The sequence below is a fragment of the Tupaia chinensis genome, unplaced genomic scaffold, assembly GCF_000334495.1.
Source record: "Tupaia chinensis unplaced genomic scaffold, TupChi_1.0 Scaffold000017_1, whole genome shotgun sequence".
NCBI lineage: Eukaryota > Metazoa > Chordata > Mammalia > Scandentia > Tupaiidae > Tupaia > Tupaia belangeri.
Genome location: NW_006159447.1, coordinates 3,049,450 through 3,072,320, shown reverse-complemented (window position 1 = coordinate 3,072,320; position 22,871 = coordinate 3,049,450). Strand labels below are relative to the sequence as shown.

At 36.1% G+C, this 22,871-nt stretch overlaps 1 protein-coding gene across 2 annotated transcripts in view; it reads left to right on the top strand.

Moving 5' to 3' along the window:
* The window catches only part of TAF2 (TATA-box binding protein associated factor 2), an 82,699-nt gene that overhangs the window by 53,946 nt on the left and 5,882 nt on the right, over positions 1 to 22,871 (top strand). Inside the window, exons 22-26 of one of the 2 annotated variants that reach the window (XM_014586104.2) lie at positions 3,024 to 3,133; positions 10,604 to 10,833; positions 12,072 to 12,227; positions 12,700 to 12,805; positions 14,699 to 14,821. In XM_014586104.2, coding sequence (XP_014441590.1) covers positions 3,024 to 3,133; positions 10,604 to 10,833; positions 12,072 to 12,227; positions 12,700 to 12,805; positions 14,699 to 14,821 — 725 coding nt within the window. The remainder of the gene's footprint in view (positions 1 to 3,023; positions 3,134 to 10,603; positions 10,834 to 12,071; positions 12,228 to 12,699; positions 12,806 to 14,698; positions 14,822 to 22,871) is intronic. The other variant, XM_006140058.3, reaches the window with a different exon arrangement.

Below are 22,871 nucleotides of genomic sequence, written 5' to 3'. Positions count from 1 at the left end.
AGTGAAAAACTCTCACCTGAGCCATGTGATGGGTTGCAGTCAGAATGCTGCAATACAAGAGTATTGTGTAGAATTACCTTTAGCTGTGTATAGAAGATTCATATGAGACACAAAATGAACTTTGTTTAAACGTGGGTCCCATTCCCAAGATACCTCATTGTATACATACAAATATGCCAAAATTAAAACCATAATTTGAAGTCTGAAACACTTAACGGTTCCAAATATTCTGGATAAGGGCTACTCAATCTGCATATTCAAAATAAAACCTCTATCAATTCGTCTCACCATTTTAAATGTAAGAGTAATGTGTTAGAGAATGCCATTTGTTTTCTCTCATATAAAGTGTCCATTTTTATTAGACTGGGGATTTTTCTTTTAAATAATGTAACATTATCAAAAATTGAGAAAGTAGGGGGAAAGTACAACAAAATCCCAGTCCCAAAACTCACTTTCATTTTTATATCTCCTCCTAGTCATTTCCTTAATTTTTGTTTTCTTTGTAAAGTAGAATATTTCAGGTAGTATTAAATTTAAACATGTGTCTTCATTTCTTTGCATGTAGTAGGCACTCAAATTTTGTTCATTTGTTTTAATATTATGATACAGAGTTTTGAAACTGGAAAATAATTGTCATTACAAGTAGAAATGAGGATTTAGACCCAGAAATTTTGTCTTGATCAACTTTACATATCTGTTAATATAGAGAAACAATTCTTTGTTTGAGAGAGATTTTTGCTATAGGGCATGTGCACTTGCTGTAGTAATCGCCCCTCAGGGATGATGGCCATGCCATAGTCCCTTCTCCTTCATTGTCCTCCTGGGATTTTGGACACTCACACACATATGCCTGGGATGAGTTTCAAGCCACAGAGTCCAGGACTCAACCTGCAGTCAACCAGGTGAGAGTCCAGCGCCCCAGCCATCATACCACCCACCATCCCCCAATTCTTCTTTTAATTGCTGGAAGATGCATGTACTTGCCAGAGAGAGACACACACAGAACACCACTCCCTTCCACCCTGCCCTGCTCCAGTGGGTCCTCGGACCTGGTCACATCACAGTCTCTTCTGTTTGTCTGTCTTGTCTGGATTTGGGGCATGCAGATGCCTGAAAACATGACACCAGGGAGCTGGGATTCAAACTGTGATTGGTATGTGGGATCTGGCTCTCTCTACCTCTAGGCTACTGGGCTGCCCAATAAACAATCCTTAAACATTTTGGTTTGTTGTTTCCAGTTGTTTCTATGCATGAATATACTTTTCAAATTGATAGGAAGAACCATCAACTGTGTCTGGTTTGGATTGGGAAGTATTATTTTAAGATGCTGTGGAATTACTCTCTCATTTCAGAGTCAAGTATATACATGACTAGAATGTATGATCTCCTCAAGGGATGCACTTACATCTAATGCTTTTTCTCCTGAAAGAATTCTAAATAAGTTTTTTGGTTTTGATTTGATTTGTTTTCTTATAGATTGCGATTGGACATGAGATAGGACCAGTCTACCGAAAATTTTGTCTTTTTTTTTTTTTTAGGAAAATAATGTGATGTTTTGCTGCTATGAACATAGGTCAGATAACCTAAGATTTTCTTAAGATTTCTTTCAGGTCTGTCAGATGCCTGAGACATATGCTTATTATGGGTTTTGTATTAATTTTTTAAATCATTTTGAATCTTTACATACATTTTCTTGATAGCCTTTTTTCTATCACTTAGACTTTAAAGAAAAACAAAATTTTCAAGAAAATGTTTAATTTACTAAAAGTAATACATGTACTAATTATCTTTGCTCTATATTCTCAAAGGATTCTTATAATTCATTGACATGACCAAATAGAGTTTGGAATTTAAGTTTCATGAGTTGCGCCCTACTAGACATTTAGAGTACTTGGAAAGCAGCTGGGTAGAGACTTAACTTTTCTTCTTACATAGATTAAAAAGTATAACAACATTAACCAACTCACCCACATTTAAAAATATGTGATTTATAGATAACTTCTGTTACTGACATACTCTTACAACTAGAGATCCTGAAGGATGGAAATTGTCTTTCTCCATAAAGATGAAAATATGGATAAGAAATATCTATAAAGATTTATATCCTCTTTCATATTACCTATCTATACATTGTATCCTTAACCACCTTTCACTTTTACTCTTATAACTTTTTAGTAGTCTTATTTCATACAGTCTTAAATTTCAAAACACAAAGGATAGTCACTGAATCTATTTCTTTCAGTTTTATGGACATGAAATTGCAGCCAAAGGGAATTAAATTATTTAAACTACAAAGATTATACTTTCCTCCTCTCTCCCTCTTAATTACAAATCCAATGTGAAGTCTTACTGCCAGTGCATAAAAGTTTGCCTGATTCATCTTCTTTGAAGTTTTGCTATCCTTCGTAAGAATTACAACTCAGTGTTTTTCTTCCTCATTTATGTCCAAGTATTTCTATTACTCTTAGGTCTTGAATTTCCTAGATCTGTTCCTTTTTTCCCTTCACTACATGCAGTTTTAGGAGATTTAGTTGCCCAGTAAGGCAATTTTAAAAAGAATAAACCCACCAGAATTTATTAGTGAAAAAACAAGTAATTAATATTTAGAATATAGCATAATTTTTTTAGAGTGAAACTAAACCTCAGTGAACCCATATCACAGCAATAAAATACTTTATATAGGAAGCTCAATCATACATGGCCAACTGTGGTTCAAATCCTAGCCTTGACAATTTGAAAAACACTCTGGGTGTGTGTTTCTGCTCCAGATCCTGATAGGATGAGGAAATGGAGGGAGAAGGAGTGCTGTGTGACTGGCCTGTTATGAGTCATGCACGTGTGTGCACATGCACTCTTTACCTCTCTGGCAAGCAAACACACCCTCTGGCGATTAAAAAAAAAAAAAAAAAACTGAAGACAAAGTTAGATGTAAGAGGGAAAATATATTTGTATATTTTATGATATCTCCTACTCTTAGCATCAGTCAGCAAATGGTCAACAAAAATTCATGTTTAATCTTTCAGGCATAAGATTCTAAACATGTTGACAAAGAACCCACCATTTACGAAGAACATGGAGTCTCCCTTATGCAATGAAGCCCTGGTAGATCAACTTTGGAAACTTATGAATTCTGGTGAGCAAGCAGTGTGGTTTTTGTTTTTTAATTTTATTGGAATATTTTTGTTTACAACAGGTTTTCAATTCAGTAGCATTTAAGAACTGAAGTTAGGGGGAACTAGCAGTTAGTGTAATGGCTATGTCGCTGGACTCCCACGTAGTCAACCGCGGTTCGCGTCCTGGACCCAGTGGCTTAGAACTCACGCCAGGCTCGTGTGCGTGCGTGCCCAAGATCCCGAGAGGAGAATGGAGGAGAAGGGATTGCGGCATGGCCATCCCCCCGGGGGGTGATTTCTCGCTTTCTGTCTCTATGTCTCTCTCTGTCTGTCTGGCGAGCACACGCACCCTATAGTGAAAAAACCTCTCAAAAAAAAAAAAAACTGAAGTTAGGGAACAGCAGGTGGTATAATGGTTACCTTGCTAGACTCCCATATAGTCAACTGTGGTTCAAGTGCCAGACCCAGTGGCTTAAAACTCATACTAGGAATGTGTGTGTGTGCGTATATGCCTAAGATCCTGAGAGGAGACTGGAGGAGAAGGGACTGTGGTGTGGCCATCCTCCCTACTGGGTGATTTCTCGCTTTGTGTCTCTCTGTCTTTCCAGTGAATGCTTGCGCCCTATAGCAAAAATCTCTCTTAAAAACAAACAAAAAACTAATGTTAACTTTTTTTTTTTTGTAGGGTAGGATATCACATTTTCATGATAGTGGGTGTTATAATGAATTTATTAAGGATATATTCACTCACTTTGCTCTGTTGGGTTGTTGGAAAAACAAAAATACTAATTTATGTGAAAGTGTACAGATGGCTAATGACTATAAACATGAAGCTGCAAGTATTATTATTATTTTAGAATATTAGAAAAGGGTGAAAAATAAATCTTTTCACCTTTTCCTTTGCCACTTAGTGGACTTCCCCAGAGGTAACCAATTTCTGTATCCTTCCAGGGTCATTCAGTACCTATAGGAAGACATATGGTCTGTATTTTTTAAAGTACATACTGTTGTTGTTCTGCACAGTATAGATTATGTCTCATAGTTTTCCTGTATATGGTACAGTGAGGTCAAGAGGCACTATCACGTCATGCTTAAGAGCACTAGCTCTGGAACAACTCTGTTGAGGTGCTCAATTATTACACTGTGTGATTCTTCATTCGTAGAGTACAGGTGGTAGTGATACCTACTTCTGCAGACTGAACATTGAGTTAGAATTTGTATAGCTCAGCATCTTATTAAATACTAAAAAATGTTACAGTAGCATAGCGTAACACTTTGCTAGTGCTTCTCATATATTTCAGCCCTTTGTAGTTCCTGTTTTAGAAGTTATCCATATCTTTTGCCATTTTTATTTAAGTGGATTATTGGTCTTTTCTTACCAACTTGTAAATGTTATATATATTTAAAGAAAATTAACCTATGTCTTTGATAGGCTGAAATTGTAATACAGATTTAGGGTTAAAGATTGAGTCAGTGACTAGGCTGAAATGTATTATGCTATAAGGTAAACAAAGTTGGTGCAGATAGGTAGCGAGAAAGCTATAGGTATTCAAATATTTAAAGGATTTTTTAAAAAGAATTATTTAATTTTATTTATCATTCATTTTTATTTTAATTTGAACAGAGAGAGAGACACACACAGACACAGAAAGAAAGAGAGAGAGAGAGAACGAATGTAAGAAAGCAAGCCATCAGGTCTGAGACTCAAACCATGGTTGACCATATGGGAGTGTCCAGTGCTTCAAACACCATGCCACCTGCTGGCCCCTTAAGGATTTTTTTTTTAAGATGTCATTTATGTTTTTTGGAATCTTGGAAAATAGGTCATCCTGTCCATCTCATTAATGATTACTTTCACTGAATCATAGTTAATTATTTTATCATTATATTTACTGTTATTAAGATAGTACATGGTTGTATGACTGCTATCTTTCAGTTTCATTAGCATAATGCAATGCCCTCGGATAAGACACCATGATAGCATAGTATTTATTTTGGTGAAATATAGTAAAATAGAAAAATAGCATAAACCTTGCCCTTGAGTCTTCAGAAAACAACACATAAACCTGTTTATACTAAGATATTGTTAAGTTGATTTTCCAACGTTTGTCCTGACCCCTAGAAGAATGATCATTGCCATTTGCATGTTCTGTATTTTGTTACCTCTGTTTACCTTAAAAGATGTTCTTATTTCTATTACTTATATCTAGGGGTGAGTATCAGAGACATACAAAGGATCACTCAGTAGTTAATATGTGGCATAACATGACTGAGTTGAATGTAAAGGATACATGAGACCTTGACTGTGAGAGATTACATATCCGAGGAAAGAATAATGAAATGTGAAGAATTCTGTAATTACCTTTTAGGGAATATTTTTTGGGGGACAAAATATTTGTGTGTTTAAGATTAATGGTACATTTCTGTGAGACATTTGAAGCCATTGGAAGGCTGTGGTTATACACATTCAAGCCCTGATGGTTAGTGTTTAATTTTGGTAGTGTGCAGTATGAAATTCAGTTGCTCCTTTGGTTTGGAATTCTCTGTGCCAATAACCTAAACCAAACAGTGAGCTCAGAGTTTATCGCTTGTCCGTTCATCATAAACCATAGTCATAAACAATTTATTGCTCAGTGTTTCAGATTTATAAATAATAAGGGAGCAACATGAATAGTAGAAGTGGCATGTATAATGGGGTTTTTAGAAAATGTTTTTGGAGGACCTTGGTTGGACATTAGATAGGGCAGATAGACCTGAGAGGATTGCCATTTCCCTTCTAAACCTCAACCTCTGGGATACATGAATGAATCTTTACTAAGAAATTCATTTATTATTTAACTTCTGCAGTATTTTTTGATTATAAAAGTAATATTATCATTTTACAGAGTTTATCTGGAAAAATAAAGGAAAATGTATCATTTTATTATTATCACTATTAAGATTTCGGTATATTTATTTAGCCTTTGGAAAAAATTGGGTATATTTGTGTTTCTGTCATATACATAGTTGTAGTTGTAATAAAGGTTTTTTGTCTGTTTTTTATTGCCAGGGGATGTATGTGCTTGACAGGAAGGGGATGAGTACCCCCAGTCGGGTGTGGTTGGACCGTGGGTTCCAGCAGGTGGCACAGTGGTTAAGGTTCTAGACTCCCACGTGACTGACCTGGTTTGAGTCCTGGATCTGGCGATTTGACACCAGGCACAAACGTGCCTGTGTATGCCCAAAATTTCTAGGAGGAGAATGGAAGAGAAGAGATTACAGCATGGCCATCCCCCTGGGGGGTGATTTCTCTCTTTCTCACTGTGTCTCTGTCTGTCTGGTGAGCATACACACTCCATGGCAAAAACCTTCAAAAAAAAAGCCATGAACCCTGAGTAGAATGTTCATTGAGAGGTGACATTTGAGCCTAGCTCTTTAGGAATAGAAATAAGAAGTTGTCCAGCAGGAGAAAAATCTGTTGGGTAGGAAGATTATGTGTAAAATCCACACATTTCAAAAGGATGCTTAGAAAATAGTGTTATCTGGAAAGATAGATCAGGATCCATGTATAAAGGGCCTCATGAGTCTGTGTTTTCTGCTATGGGCAATGTAGTGCAGGTGTTGTTGGAGCCTGGCTGACTTCTCTTAGCTGTGTGGGTAGGTGTTTCTCCCCCATAGTGAAAGAAATGATTTTCTTTTTCCAAAGAAAAATGTTTCAAAACTCAGAACATATGAGATCCTACCTTTTATAGCTTTAAGATACTGAATTATATATAAGCCAGCATGACAATAATTTAAAAAATAGACTTGGAAAATAAAAACTCAATGGGAAATTTTTATTAGTGTTTTACATTTTATTTAAGATATAAGTACTTTCTCTGCTCTTGCCTGGTTAAGAATAGTTTTTCATTTCTAAAGGTACAGGCTTTCATTGAGATGATATTGTCAACTATCTGTCATTACAAGAAAGCATCAGCCATTACCCCTTATTGTTCTTCAGTGTTTGGCACAGTACTGTAAGAATGACATAAATACATGTGTACTTACACAGGGCATTGAAGGCTAACTTTATTTACGCAAAAATTTTTAGTGTTTGGAAGTGTATAGCTATTTTTTAGGGGGTAGAAGGAGGGACAACTTCTAATTCAGTTTGGTAGAATTTGCCAGGTTCGCAGAGTAATAAAATAAACAATTTGGCTATTAACATTAGAAAGTTTCAGAGTTGTGCTTTTCCATCTGTCTCTCCCAGTACTCTCTTTTATGAGAATTAAAAAGGTAGAAGAAAATGAAAGCATATTAATTCATCTCTGTAGGTAAATTTTCTATCTATCTATCTATAAAAATCTTGTTCTTTTTGTTTAATGTAAGATAAACAGAAAGATGAAGACAGTAATACCCAATGGCTGTTACATTTATCTGGCTGAATTCTATATAAATTTCTAAGCTTCAGTCAGTAGAGAGTGTTTATTCGGAAATGTTCTGTAAACAATAGTTTTAAAGTGAGCTTCCTGCTTAGCAGCTTTTTTACTTGATCGTTTTTTTAAAGAGCTATTTATTTAATTTTACTTACTATTTTTTAAATTTGCTATGGGGCATGCATGCTCACCAGAGAGAGAGAGAAAGTAAGCCACCAGGTCTGGAACTTGAACTGCGGATGGCCATGTGCGAGTCCATTTGCTGGCCCTGACTTGATCAGCTTTCATAGCAATTACCTCAGAAAATGAAGAGATAATTTTTTTTTTTTTTTTTAGTAAGATCAGAATTGCTATTTGGGGTATGTTTGTCTTGAGGCATAATCTAATTAAAATAGAGACCTCAATACTGGATTTTCTACTTTCTTCTTGGGTGTTGTTCTGATTTGGGTAAGAAGGCTTGGTCCCAAAGTGTAACTATTAATGAAGACAGAATGAAGAACATTTTAACTGAGAACAGAAAATAATGACTGTTATTTTGTCATATATTTGCTCATTCCTTGCTGGGGGTGGGTAGCTAGGTTAAAGAAGTATCTTTAAAATGCTTTAACTGAAGACAGAAAGCAGCAGTTGTTGGAAGACCTCTCTTGAAAGAAATTGATTGCCTTGAAATCATATAATTTTATACCTCAGTGGATCTTAAAGATCATCTAAATGAACTTTGTTGGTCATGGCTATTGATTTGTCCATTGTTACAGAATTACCTGGTAATTAAGAAGAATGTTTTTTGTTTTGTGTTTTTAATCACTGTGTCTTTAAATTATAGTATTGATAATGTGACAGCCACCTTAGAATTCATTTCAGGGTTCTGACTTTATCTCTGACTTTTTCTGTCTGGAGTAATTTTTTTTTTTTTTAATTATCAGAAGACTTGTGTACTTGCAAGAGACAGAGGGAGAGAGGGAGAAAGTACTCCCAGTGGGGCATGGACATGCCGCAGTCTCTTCATCATTTCTCCATCCTGTTGGGATTTTGTACACACATGCACAAACACTCATCATGATTTTCAAGTTGTCGGCTCCAAGCCTCAAACTCCTATCTGCCTTATGGGACCCTGGTTTCCTTAATCACCATGCTGCAGAGCAAACCCGCTTTCTTGTCATTTTAACAGAAACACAGCTATTCATTTTTAGCTCCCTCTTAGCCCATAATTTTAATGTATAAGTTCATTTTTCAGAGGGAAAGCACTATTAAGAACTTCCCTTGGTAACAAAACAGCGATGTGCCTTCCTCTATTCATAATGAAGGCCTGTCAAAACTGAAAAGTCCACATAAAAATAAAATGTAGCAAAAATCATTGTTTAGCAGTTCAATACAATTAGCAGCCTTCACTGTACTGCCTAATCATCCTTAAGCAAACAAACATCCTAAAACAAAACAAAACAAAACCCCTTGCTCATCAAAATACACATTTTCTTTTTTTTTAAATTAATTAAAAAAAAAAACTTGAAGGAATTAAAAATTGTATGGTTTGTTTCAATGCCATATACAGCATATAAAGAAGGATTCAGATGGGTATTCGCAGCACATATAAATAGGTGATACTGATTTGCTTCAAGGCTTAATTTTCTTCTGAAACGAAGTCAATGTACCTTAAACCTTTGAGTTTTTGCAGCTGATAAAATGCCCAAGAACCGTTTCTTTTCTTGCAGCACCTGTGTCTAGAGTATTTAAATACAGGGCCGGCTGCTCTGGTTGCCAAAGACTATATTGCTCACCCCTGGCATGATTCCTTTCCTTCTTTCAAAGGGTTGAGCCCTTGCAGCCTTTGTTAACATAAGCCCAAGGACTGGGTATTGTGCCCTGTATGGAATCTTTACATATGTAAAAGGCTTTGAGGAGAATAATGAGTGTCTGCAAAAAAGAAAGCCATGTTCAGGACATTGATGTTTCCACATATATATATATTCCAGAGAAGAAAAAGTTTCCAATATAAAATCCTTACTTTCAGTGTACTGTTCTGTTCATTTCTAATTTCTCTATAGTTTTCGTGATGTAGAAACCTGATTGTTCATTTGCTTCTAAGAGGGTTGCAAGTCTGTTACCTCATCATGCAGTAGCAAAACTGCAAGTGTCTTAGGCACGATGGAGCTCTTTTCCAGCCTGCAGACAGCCGAGCACAGTGCACTATCCAGTGTGAACTCAGGGAAATTTTATTTCCTCCTGTTAGGACGATGACTTCCTCATACAGAATTAATACTATTATTATTTATATGTTCATCTCATCAGAGTCACTGCTATTAGATTAAAATTTATTATTTTAATATTTGCTGTTGAAAACCAGGAAGTATAATGTTTATCATGTACAACAGTTTCCAGCACCGTCTTTCCTTTTTGCTTCTCCTTTTTAAACATTAATGGTACTCTTGAAATCTACAGTTTTGGTAAAAACTAACTATTGGGCTTATTTCTCTCATCAGTAGAAATGTTCATATTCCTTCCATTCTCTTGTTTTAAATTCTCTAGATCATTTTAAATATAACAGAAATCTAGGAACCATAGAGATTTTCTCATCTGAGATGACAAACTTCATCTTGGATGGTTCTCTTTGGTGACATTGCCTATTGGAAGTGCTCATATAAAGGTGTTGAGTATATTTTCCTTGCCTACAGTAAGACCAAATTTTAGAATTGTACTATTTTATGTCATTTGTATGGTTTCTTACCATATTTAAAACATAAAAGCAATAATGTCTAAAGGTAGAATTTGTTTCAATGCTAGGATATGTGAAGACTCAGAGAATGCTGTCTTCCTAACAAGCTATTAGTGAGGGGAATCAGACAGGGTAAACAGAAAGAATGAGTGAATGTGGAATACTTACTGAGGAGGAATAATTAAAAGTAATATTTGAGGCCAGAACAAATACTATTTGGGGAATATTAGATTTAGGTTGATGTCTAGTATTCATTTTTTGTAAGAAGAAAGTTATGACAATAAAGCCTTTTCAGGTACAAAATTCCCTGCTTATAGGTTCCAGAAGGGTTAAAAACATGTGAATGTGCATGCATGCTGACTTTTATCTCTTTATTTACTTCTTAGGTACTTCACATGACTGGAGGTTACGGTGCGGTGCTGTGGATTTGTACTTTACACTTTTTGGCCTCAGTAGACCTTCTTGTTTACCCTTACCAGAACTTGGTTTGGTTCTTAATCTAAAGGAGAAAAAAGCTGTCTTGAATCCTACCATAATTCCAGAGGTCATAACAGGCAACCAGGAAGCTGTGATTAATCCAAGCAGTCATGCACAGCTGGTTGGATTTCAGAACCCTGTAAGAGTTGTGTGTATTACAAAAGATACAGTTTTATTATATTGAGCCATCTATAGAAGGGATTGCTTGCCGGGAGCAAGTGAATTATATAGTTTATTGTGCTGTGTAAGGAGCTGGTCCACTGACATTTGTGTAGCACTTCACAGTTTACACAATGCCACTGACAGCTATATAACTGCACCTAACAAATGAGGTGTTGCCAGTCCATGTACTTCTTTTGTCATGACATAGATGTTTTTGTCTGAACCCAGAATTTCTTCTCTGAGTAGTGGAAAAGAGAAAGGAATATTTCATCTGTCTTGTGCTAATGGCAAGCTTGTAAATTGTGATTTTTATTACTCTCTGTAATATCTAGAACAGTATTATATATACTGGTGCCTGGCAAATGCTTACTGAATGAATAAATCCCATAAATCTGCTGATTTGAGAGGAGATGGAAAATTACATTTTTGTAATTTATACATATATGTGTGTGTGTGTGTGTCTTTAGAAAAGCTTTTATTTCTAGCTGTGCATACAGAATTACTGCTCTTTTTATAGAAAGGCCTATAGTGTGCATATTAACTATTTTACTAAAATTGAAAGAAAGTTTTCCAGAAATTATTTTCTGATTGATAATAAAAATATCTTCAATGTTTCAAACTTCATTTTTCACCAATATTTAGACCAGATTACTTGCCTGGCAATTCCCTACTGGTGTTTTGACACTTTAAAACTGAGATTTCTCTTTGCTAGTTAGCAATTTTATATTTATTTATTTATTTATTTATTTACTCACCTAAATTTTCTGGCACAAAACCATACTTGTTATAAGTTTAAAATATGTGCTGGATTTTGGGTTATAAAGACTAAGTAAGATAAATCCTTAAGTAGAAAAAGAGAGTCACAAAAGAGCTCTTACACATTTAAATATGTATAAGCCTGTGAAAATGAATATGTTTATAATTCCTGCCCATATATATTCATTTTTTTCACATTCATCCATCAGGATAGAGGAGAAAATGACACCAAAAGACAGTCTTTTGAGATAGCACTAAAAGTTTACTTTTATACCTCTCTTGTTCCCCAAAATAGACCAGCAAACAAGAAAATGTAAAATTTATTTTAAGCCCATCGCTGATAACTTCTGGCCACTGGGCATGCTCTAATCTGCATGGTTGCTGTAGCTATTAGTTTTCAGCTACAACATGAGCTACTCGTCTTCAGAAATCTAATTTTGATCTTAAATATTGCCGCAGGAAGATGATCACCTTGCCAAGGAAGCACCATGTAATATATCAGCTCATCAGCAGGGAGTGAAGAGGAAGGCTGACACACCACTGGGGTCCCCACTAGAACCTGGTCAAATACTGGAGAAGAATGAGGATAGCAGTAAAGTCAAACTCAAAATCAGAGTAAGAAATACAGGTTAAACCTGTATTAACAGTGTAGGAATTCACCGTCTTGTAAACCTTTTTGAATACTTGGAATGGCTTTTCCTTAGCAGGAACACTTGGGATAGACCAAATCATAAAAGAACTCAAATGTCCTTCTAAGACATTTCAGTTACTTGCTAACTTCTGTTTTCACATACTCCTTTTCTGTTTGGGAGAGAATGTGCACATTCCCACAATGTAGGAGTAGATTTTAGTTGCTTTTCTATTTTCAGTAATTTTTAATTAGCTTCTTTTAGAGTTTGGACTACATAATCTTTTTTCTCTCTTGATACCTTTTGAGGAGAAGAGACTACTTTTCCTTTTAAGATTAAGTGGGGGTATATCCTTTGTCTTCTCCTGTCTACTTTTCCTAACAGCTAAGATCCAAAGGTAAAGTTATATAATGGCTAATGGTTCTTTTCTGTTCCTTTACTTTGTGCGTCTGCTTTAGTTTTCAAATTCTCAAGATGAGGAGGAGATTGATATGGATACCGTTCATGATAGCCAGGCTTTCATTTCCCATCATTTGAACATGCTTGAGAGGCCCTCGACTCCAGGTAAGATTAGTGCAGTGTCACCAGTGTGCAGATGGAGGGAGTTCATATGATACCACTGTTCTAAAGTATGTGGCTTAATTTTCAAATGAATAACTGTAAAGTTTAAAAGTAGCCAGTTGTAGTCTGTTTCATTGCTAATAACAGAAATACCTGAAACTGGGTGATTTATGAAAAATGGGCTTATTCAGCCCACGGTTTGAAGGTCCAAGGACCAGGGGCTTCTCGCTGCTTCAGAACATGAGCAGGAGGGCACAGTCTTTCATGTTCACTTACACTTGGTTTTAAAATTTTTATGGAAGTGGTAAGATGATTTGCTTACCATTTTTTGTATTGGTCATAGCACTGTCATCACTACTAACTGTAAAATGATTTAGGTTAACTTTTTACTGTGTTTCTTCTATTATGAGGATGGTTTTATTGTTTGTTTTCTTCTGAGTACTATTCCTCTTTCTTTTTGCGAAGGCCCTGTTACTCACCTTGGTTTGCTTTTTGTTTGTTTGGCTTTTGTTTTAGAAACCTAAATTATTTTTCACTGTCTTATAATCTAAAATGATCTAATATTGGGTCATTAGAAAAGTCATGATGTGGGACCAGCAGTTAGCGTAATGGCTATGTTGCTGGACTCCCATGTAGTTGACCGCGGTTCACGTCCCAGACCCAGTGGCTTAAAACTCATGCCGGGCACGTGTACATGCGTGCCCAAGATCCCAAGAAGAGAATGGAGGAGAAGGGCTTGCGGCGTGGCCATACCCCCTGGGAGTGATTTCTGGCTTTCTATCTCTCTGTCTCTCTGTCTGTCTGGCGAGCACACACGCCCTATAGCAAAAACCTCTCCCAAAAAAAAGAAAGAAAAAGAAAAGTCATGATGTATTTTTATTTTTCTATGCAAAGAAAATGCATCATGACTTTTCTGATGACCAAGTAGATTTGAGAACTTGGTTTTCGGTAGAATATGAGGTTCATATATTTGAAAACTGACAAGTTTTGAAATTTTTTTTAATTGTAAGAAATACTACCAGTTATTTATCTATTCTATCCACCTAAATAAACTTGAGCAGAGAGGTGTTAAAACACTTGCCCTAGATTATAATACCATCCTAAGGGCTAGACCCAAATCTTAGGACTTTTCCATGTGGCAAGTAAATGAATCAAGACAGAGAGACAGTGTTGTTCAAGTTATACCATTAAAAACCACTTCTTGTTTTAAATGTCTTCTGTTATTCCTAAATTCTTTTTTTTTTTTTGGAGAGGTTTTTGCTATAGGATGTGTGCACTCGCCAGGAAGACAGAGAGAGACAGACAGAAAGTGAGAAATCACCCCCAGGGGGTATGGCCATGACACAATCCTTTCTCCTCCATTCTCCTCTCAGGATCTTGGGTACGTACACACATGCACCCAGCGTAAGTTTAAGCCACCGGATTCAGGACTCGAACCGTGGTTGACTACATGGAGTCCAGCGACATAGCCATTATGCTAACTGCTGGTCCCATGCCTAAATTCTTTTAATCTATTTATTGAGTAAATTTTATAAAGAAATGTATTAGTAAATCTTAGGGGTAGTGGACAAATGTTATATGCAAAGTTCCACATAAGTAATAAATACATGAAATAGTACCTGGCTCAAACTATACGATCTAAAGCATATGTTCAACAAGTCATTCAAGCTTAGTGTTACTCTTAAATGCATATTTTTCTCAGACTTAGGCTTCTAGAAACTAGTCAAACATTGAATTACATGGGATCCTTAGTGGTTTTAAAATAATATTCTTTTTATTATGGTTGAACTACTTCTGATTTTAAGTCTAACATAGAAACCTCGTAGGCTTTTTTTATTATTGTTTGTTTACTTGAAGGAAAAAAAATCCCTTCTTTCCCTCTTGTCTGGCATTTAGGGCTCTCTAAGCATCGGCCAGCCAGCTCTCGATCTGCTTTAATACCCCAGCATTTATCGGGCTGTGATGGCACACCTACCACAAAACCCCAGTGGAGTCTGGAACTTGCACGGAAGGGAACAGGTAAAATTAATGAATTAGTTATTTTCTCTCAAGAACAAATCATAGAATTAAATTATCTGCTCAAAATTACTCAGCACCATAAACGCTCCAGAGGCCATTGGTACCTACAGTCAAGCTGTGTTAGTGGATAGGACCATTTACATTTCAGGACAACTGGGTATAAACCCTTCATGTGGATAGCTTGTGTCAGGAGGGGTGGTGGAAGAAACTAAGCAAGCTCTTATAAACATGAGCAAGATTCTGAAAGCTGCGGCTGTGACTACAGTAATGTGGCAAAAACAACTGTTTTGTTGACTGACATAAATGACTTTGGTAGTGTCAACAAAATCTATAAACAGTATTTCAAGAGTAGCTTTCCTGCTAGATCTGCTTACCAGGTTGCTGCTTTGCCCAAAGGAGGTCTAGTTGAGAGTGAAGCAATAGCCTTCCGAGGACCACTCACAACCACGTGACTGTAAGTGGGCCAGTGCTGTTTAGTCTGGAACTTTCGTTATATTTTTAAACTAACATCTTAATTTTTTACAACTGATAAAAGTATAAATTTGAGTAAAATATCTGAAGTTATTACAGAATGCATATAAGGAGAGCTGAATATGATTGAAGATTAGTTACTAATGTTCTAAATTACACTTAATGTACACCCATATTAAATGTAGAGGAGACACTCATTACATTTTACTCTAAAGAAAAGCAAAGGGAAATGACATATAGGAAAGAAGAGTTTAATGTTCCTGAGAAATCATCAAGAGCGCACATGGTTCAGTTTAATCGTGTTTACTTACTGATGTGAAATACTTAATTCTCATATTATATATGTGATTGTGCTTTAACCTGAGTAAAATTATTTACATTTGAATGGTAGAAATATAGGAAAAGAATATGAACCAAAATTTTGTGTAATTAGTATTTTTCTAATGGAAAGTAAATATATATACAAAAAAATGAAAATATAGGTTTGAACTCTAAAGACTGTTTTAGATTAGACTTTTTCCTATTTCCAAACAATGTTCTCTTGTTTTCCAATAGAAAATCTGGAAATAACAAAAAAGTAGATGAGAAAAAAAATCATCCCTTATTATGCCTTTTAGAGATACTATTATACTGTTTACTTGTGGTGCTCTTTCTAAGAATAATATGACAAACTAACTTCAGTAGAAACCATCAAATCTGTATCTTTATGCCTTTATAAAATACTTAAATCAACAACCCATTTCTCCCTCAGGTTTTGATGATTTCTTTATGAAGATTTGGTGCTATACCTAAATAACTATAATATGTTCCATTTTTAAGTTACTGTATTTTCTACTATTTGGGCTTAAATTCGTGAAAGTTAATTCAGATTTGTTTTTGGCTTGTTCTGTTCTACATCATCATCTATTTGTTCTGTTCCTCTGTTGCTTGCAAAGAGAAGATTATAATATAAAAAAAGAGTTAAAGATTCAATACCAATGAACTACCATGAACAAAAGATTCTGTCTTTAAGATTTGAAGGAATAAGGAGTGAAAAACAGGAAGCATAAGCAAAATAATTTTTAGAGAATAGTTTTTCCAAAAGTCATTAGTGAGACTTTAAAATTTGTGAACTTTTGTTATGTTTAACTGATGAGTTTTGCTTATACAAACCATGGTTTTGTCTGATATAAACAAAAAAGTACTGTTTATTGATTGGAGGAGCTTAGGGATTAACTGTGATTAATAGGAGACTTCAAGCAAAGGCAATACTGCAAAATATTTTGGTGTAGACACCCCAGACTGTTGGCTACTTATAATTTTTTGTGTGCTTATTGCATTTACTATAATAGATTTCACATAAAATTTATCTCAAAAGGAAATTAGCTGGAAACTAGACATTCCTCCGATAGATGAATTTTGACACTTAACTTTTTCTGATTTTCTCTTGCTTTTGGTTTTGGTTTTGGCATATAATAATTTTTCTTATCATCATTATGCTTCTTAAAATTTTACTAGTGGCATGGTGGTTAACGAGCTGAACTCCCACATGGTTGACTATTGTTCAAGTCCTGGACCTGGCAGCTTGAAAATCATGCTGGGTACATTGCATGTGTGTCCAAATCAGGAGAAATGAGAAGAGATTCCAGTGTGGACATCCTCACTGGAGGGTGATTTCTCACTTTCTCTCTCAGTGCTGTTTCTGCTTCTCTCTGGCAAACAAGGACATCCTGGGGAAAAAAAAAAAAAAAAAAAAAACCTTAAAAAATGTTGCTGCACATTAAGAATTATTATGGGATGTGGAGCCAGGGCTCATTGTGATAGGATACTTAGTTCTCTGGGTTTAGATCTCTGAGGTTAGATACTTGTCCCAAGATGCAGATAAAGCCACAATCACAAGACAAATAAGAATAAGAAGTTTAATGGTACAATATACCTGGGAAAGGGTCCAGCTGGGCAAGCCGTGAGGCCACAGCTGTACGGAGAATGGGTTTAGGTGTTTTATTGTGGGCTTTTGTCATGGATGGTTAGGAAGAGAGGTCTGTCGCTGTAGCTGCTCTCTTGTTTGTTTACTTGGGCTCTTGTTGCACATGTGTACTTCTTGTTTGGTAAGGAGAATGTTACTGTCAGTTAGGGGGAGTGGTACACATGACCAGTGTAGACTCTGAAGGTGGGAGCATGTGCATAGGGACAACACTGGCCATACCAGTCTTGAGCATCTAGTGGAAGGTAAAATACCGCTCACGCATCTGTGACAGTGTCTGTGTGTGCATGTTAGCTTTGGGAGGAGAAGAAAGATACATTCTCTAGGTCTTTTTATAAACGGGTAAGCAGTAAGAGTTAGATAACCTTCCCCTCTTGGCTCCAGGGGGTCTAGCTGCCACCCCTGATAACAGTGACTCACATGTAGATGCCCGCTTCGCTGGCTTCTTAGGACTTCCTGCTCATGTTGTCAGACTACCAGTAACAGAATTTCCTACTTGGTTCAAATTATAATCTTTAGAGAGTTTCATATGTCTTGATATAGTTTGAGAATAATGCTTCTGCCTGTCTTTAAGAAAATTAACTCTCTAAATTTTCAGGAGTCAAATAATTCATGTTCAAAAAATATCTGAATCTGTTTTGCTTTGTGGAAAATTGACATAAGTAGAAACAAATCTCAACATCTTTTTGTGCCTTGATATCATTGTTCTGTATTGCTCTTAAAAATGCATTTTTACTTTTTTTTTTTTGAGAGGTTTTTGCTATAGGGTGTATGTACTCGCCAGACAGAGAGAGATAGAGAGACAGAAAGCGAGAAATCACTCCCCAGGGGGAATGCCACACCGCAGTCGCTTCTCCTCCATTCTCCTCTCGGGATCTTGAGCACGAACACACTTGTGCCCGGCATGAGTTTTAAGCCACCAGGTCCAGGACTCGAACCACAGTCGACTACATGGGAGTCCAGCGACATAGCCATTATGCTAATTGCTAGTTCCCAAAATACATTTTTACTTTAATTCTAGTGGCAAATGGAAAGACTAGGGAGAAATAAAGGGCTAGAAGCAGGGAGTAGGAAAGCATTAAAATTATAGCTTTGGCTGGTATCAGTGAAGAATATTTTTATGTCATGAAGCAGAAGGTTTACCAGTTACACGGACTGATCTGTTAAACTAAAATTTGAATATATTCTTTAATGCAACTCTGTAATTTCCTTTAAATGTATTTATGCTATTCAGTACTCTTAAGACCACTGAGCAAGTCTTAAAAATCATTGTAGACTTTAGAATTTAGAGAAGTGTTGCAAAGATTTATTAACACTTGTATTATTTTGCAACTTTGTTTTTAATTTGCCATAGGGCATGTGGCTTGCAGAGGGTGGGATGTGGAGTGAGAAGGCACCTCCCTGGAGGGACGGGATTTGGGGTATGTTTGCACATGTGCACATCATGCTTTAGAAGCCACCGGGTGCGAGATTTCAACCTTGTGTCCAACCATGTGGAATTCAGCTGCCCCAAATACCATGCTAGTGGCTTGCCCTTATTTTGGAATTTTGAATACAGTTTGTCCATAGAAACACTGTGTTATTCGATAAGTAGCATTCCCAACCTAGTCTAATAATAGACCTTTAGCTCACACCATGCATAAAGAATAGAAGTATCAAACCTAATCTTTGTTTCTGTGAGAAGGGGCACTCAGAGCTCCATCTTTGGGAATATTGGAAGCAGTTTTATCTTACCCCATGTAAAAACAAAATTGTCAGTGAAAGATGAACTTCCTTTCTCCCTGCCTCCCAGCAAGAGCCCCTACTGCAGTAGCCACCTTGTCCTGGGGTTGAGAATCAGTCAGAAGGGAGACAGAACACTGGTAAACAGACCCATGACCTCTCAGATCTCTAGGATTCCAGATTAAAGTTCGCAAATGGGGCCTTGGGGGGGCCATAACTCATGTAGGGAATGTTTATTTAGCCTGCATAAGCCTTAGAATGCTTTTTAACTAGTTAAACAAAAATGTAGATGTTACACAGGAAAATCTGGATTTCCAGTTTTTCCTTAAAAAGATTGAACCAAGAGGCAGGCCCTCAATGAACCCTTCTAGTGCACCTAATAGTCCCCTTACTCATTTATGCCACTTCCTCAGGTTCAAACCTTTTGAGTTTGAGGACTCTTCTTCCTTTATCCGTGAGTTGAAATGAAGTCGTAGATGGCTTCTTTTGAATCAGGAGCCAGATTTCCTTGCATATGATAGAAGAATATTTTAGGGTGGGATTATATATGGGTGGTAGGTTAAGCCATTGGGGTAAGAAAGAAGTGAAAAGAGTATTTTCCTTTATTATGTTACTATTTTTCTTTTTGTGAGGTAAGGAAGGAAATATGGAGAAAGGGCAGTATGGTTTCCATGGTGATAGGATTCAGCATATCCATGACTCCTGCTTTCTCATCACTGAAACTGCCTCTCCACTTTTGTCTGCAAAGGCGTGAGGCAGCTGGGCTTTCTCCCAGGTTACTCAGTGATGAAGGGGAGAGAAGGGCAAGGGGAACAGGGAGTGGAGGGAATCCCCTGGTGATTCTTGTGAAGAAGTTCCTGCAGCTGCTGAGCTAGGGCTGCTGTGTTATGTAATGCCTTCTTGCATAAGTCAGAAAAGCACAGTTCTGGTACATGAAAAAAATCTTTTAATTAAAATAAAAATTACAGAACTCTAGAACCTGCCCTAGAGGTCTTTTTTTTTTAACTTTAATAGAAAAAACAGACTTTGATTTTTAATCCTCAAATTATAATTATATATGCTTTAATTTTTTTTACAGTGATCTAAGGAATTCAATGAAAAGATTTTATTCCTTTCTTAATGGAAACTACAGGTTTTGTGTTAAATTTAAACATACACCTTATGCAAATGAATTTAATAGAGTATTCACTGCTTATCAGCACTTTTATTAGATGGGCTGAAAAACTTTCACATTATTATATTAAGTACCTCTTTCTGTATGTTTTACGTTAGTTGAATTGATTGCCCTTATCCATGGTTTAGTTTATTTGTTCTCTGGGAAAGATTTTATTTTGGATAAAACAATAAAACTCTGAGTATCTCTTTTGTTCTTCCATATGATGTGAAATAGGGAAATCATAGTATTGTGAATTAATTTTACACATACACACACACATATGTATATGACCCCTATGCATATATATGTATATATGTGACCCCATATACATATATATGTATGTGACCCCTCCTTTGTATATGTATGTGTAGGTATATGCACATGTATATGTATGTATGTATGTATATATACATGCGTATGTATATGTGTGTATATGTATATAAAATTATCTCCTTTCTCTGATATATAGAAACATGTATTTTAGGTCACTAAAGGGGCTCTTATTAGCTTAAAAATGACTGATGCCTAAATGTGAGTGGATCTCAAGTTCCTAGGCATCTTATAATTCCCTGGAGTCATATGTGAAATTATGTGTATGTGTGCCCAAGGAGGGTAATAAATGCATTTTCATAGAGTTTCTATAGAAGACTTCATTATGGTGCTATGAAAATAAGCTCATGTGTGTCCCAAATCTAATAGGTAATACAGTTCTATGTGGGAAAGAAATTATACTTCCTTAACACCTTGGATTAAGCCTGGTAAAAATTATTCAGGAATGACATAGAGTAAGCAAACAGAAAACATATGTCAGCTATATTAAATGAAACTGAAGTACTTAAGTTTGTTGATGATGAAAAGATAACATTAGGTAGGTCAGGTATTTCACTATTATAAATACTTTTAAATAAAATTGTTATGTCTCTTTGCACCTATGTAGGAATATATTAGTGAAATAAATTTCTAGAAATGAACTTTCTAAATTAGAGAATATGAACCTTTGGGGCCAATAAGTGTCATAGTGGATAAGACGCTGTCCTCCCACGTGGCCGACCATAGTTCGAGTCCTGGACTCAGCAGCTTGAAAATAATTCTGGATGTGTGTGTGTGCCCAAAATCCAGAAGGGATTGCAGTATGACCTTCTACCCTGGGGGGCGATTTCTCACTTTCACTCTTTCTGTCTCTTTCGTTCTCTCTCAGGCAAGTGCACTGGCCCTATGGCAAAAACTAAAATAAATGCATAAGAATGTGAACCTTTAACATTTTCATGGAAATTGCCAATTTGCCTTATCTTCTCTTTTTTGTTGTTCTAGCTTGCTACAGGTCACATGTACTTGTTAAAGACAAACTAAGAGAGAGGGCAAGTGAGAACTCATCCCCCAGTGGGGATGGCCATGCTGCAGTCCCCTCTCCTCCATTCTCCTCCTGGAATTTTGGCACGCATACATACATGCCTAACTTGTTTTTCAAGCTGACAGGTCCAGGACTCAAACTGCTCAGATGGCCATGTGGGATCCATTGACCTTAACCTCTGTGTCACCTACTGGGCCCATCTCCTCCTTTTTAAAAAACAATATTATGAAAAACTAACATAATGAACCCTCATGTATCTCTTACCTAGTTTCAACAATGATCCGCTCATTGTCAATCTTGATTGATCTATGCTCTTACTCATTTCTGCTCTTCTGAATTATTTTGAAGTAGATCCTACTTCATATAATTTTACTTATAAATTAATATACAGTGACTAGCAGATGGCATAATGGTTATGTCACTGGACTCCCATGTAGTTGACTACAGTTTGAGTCCTGGACCTGGTGGCTTAATCTCACACCAGGTGTGTGTGCATGTGTGCCCAAAAATCCTGAAAGGAGAATGGAGGAGAAGGGATTGTGATGTGGTCATACCCCACGGAGGGTGATTTCTCATTTTCTGTCTTTCCGTCTCTCTGGCAAGCACATGCACCCTATAGCAAAAATCTCTAATTTAATTAATATACTACTCTGAAAGATAGGATTTTAAAAATCATAATCACATTACTGTCATTATGCTTGAATAATTTAATAACTTATTAAGTATCCAGTCACTTCAATATATTTCAATTCATTAATAAATGACATTTTATTTTTACTTTTAATGATTTGTTTGTTTAAATAAATGTTTACATAAGGTCCACTTTGCAATTTGCAGTACATCCCTTATATCATTTTAATATGAAATTTCCAGTTCATATTGCTTTGGTTCCTCACCCCCTTTACAAAGTATTTGTTAAGGAAACTAGGTTTTTAAGCTGTAGCTTTTAGTCTGCATTTTGCTAATTGTATGCTTATAGTATAATTAACTGTTATTGTTCTCTGTAGTTCCTGTAAATTTATAGTTATATTTAGAAACTTAATTGAATTTAGGTTTATAGATGATGGTGTGTTTTTCTGTCTGGAAGCATACAACATCCAGTTGACTCTTTTTTGAGATAAACTGCTGTAGATGTTCAGGACCTAGATCCACTAATTCATTAGGGATTGTAAGAAGGTGACATTCCAATTCAGCCTTCCTTTTTTATTTATAAGCTGAGTTGTTTCCATAAAGCTAAATTCCTTTTCATCTAATATAACACTCAGTGGTATGTATAGATCATATAGGAAGATAAAGATAATGCTTGATACTTTCTATTTTTTAATGATTTTCAAATAATGAATTGGTTGACTAACATCCTTCAGTGATGATCAGTTTCAGTTTGTTA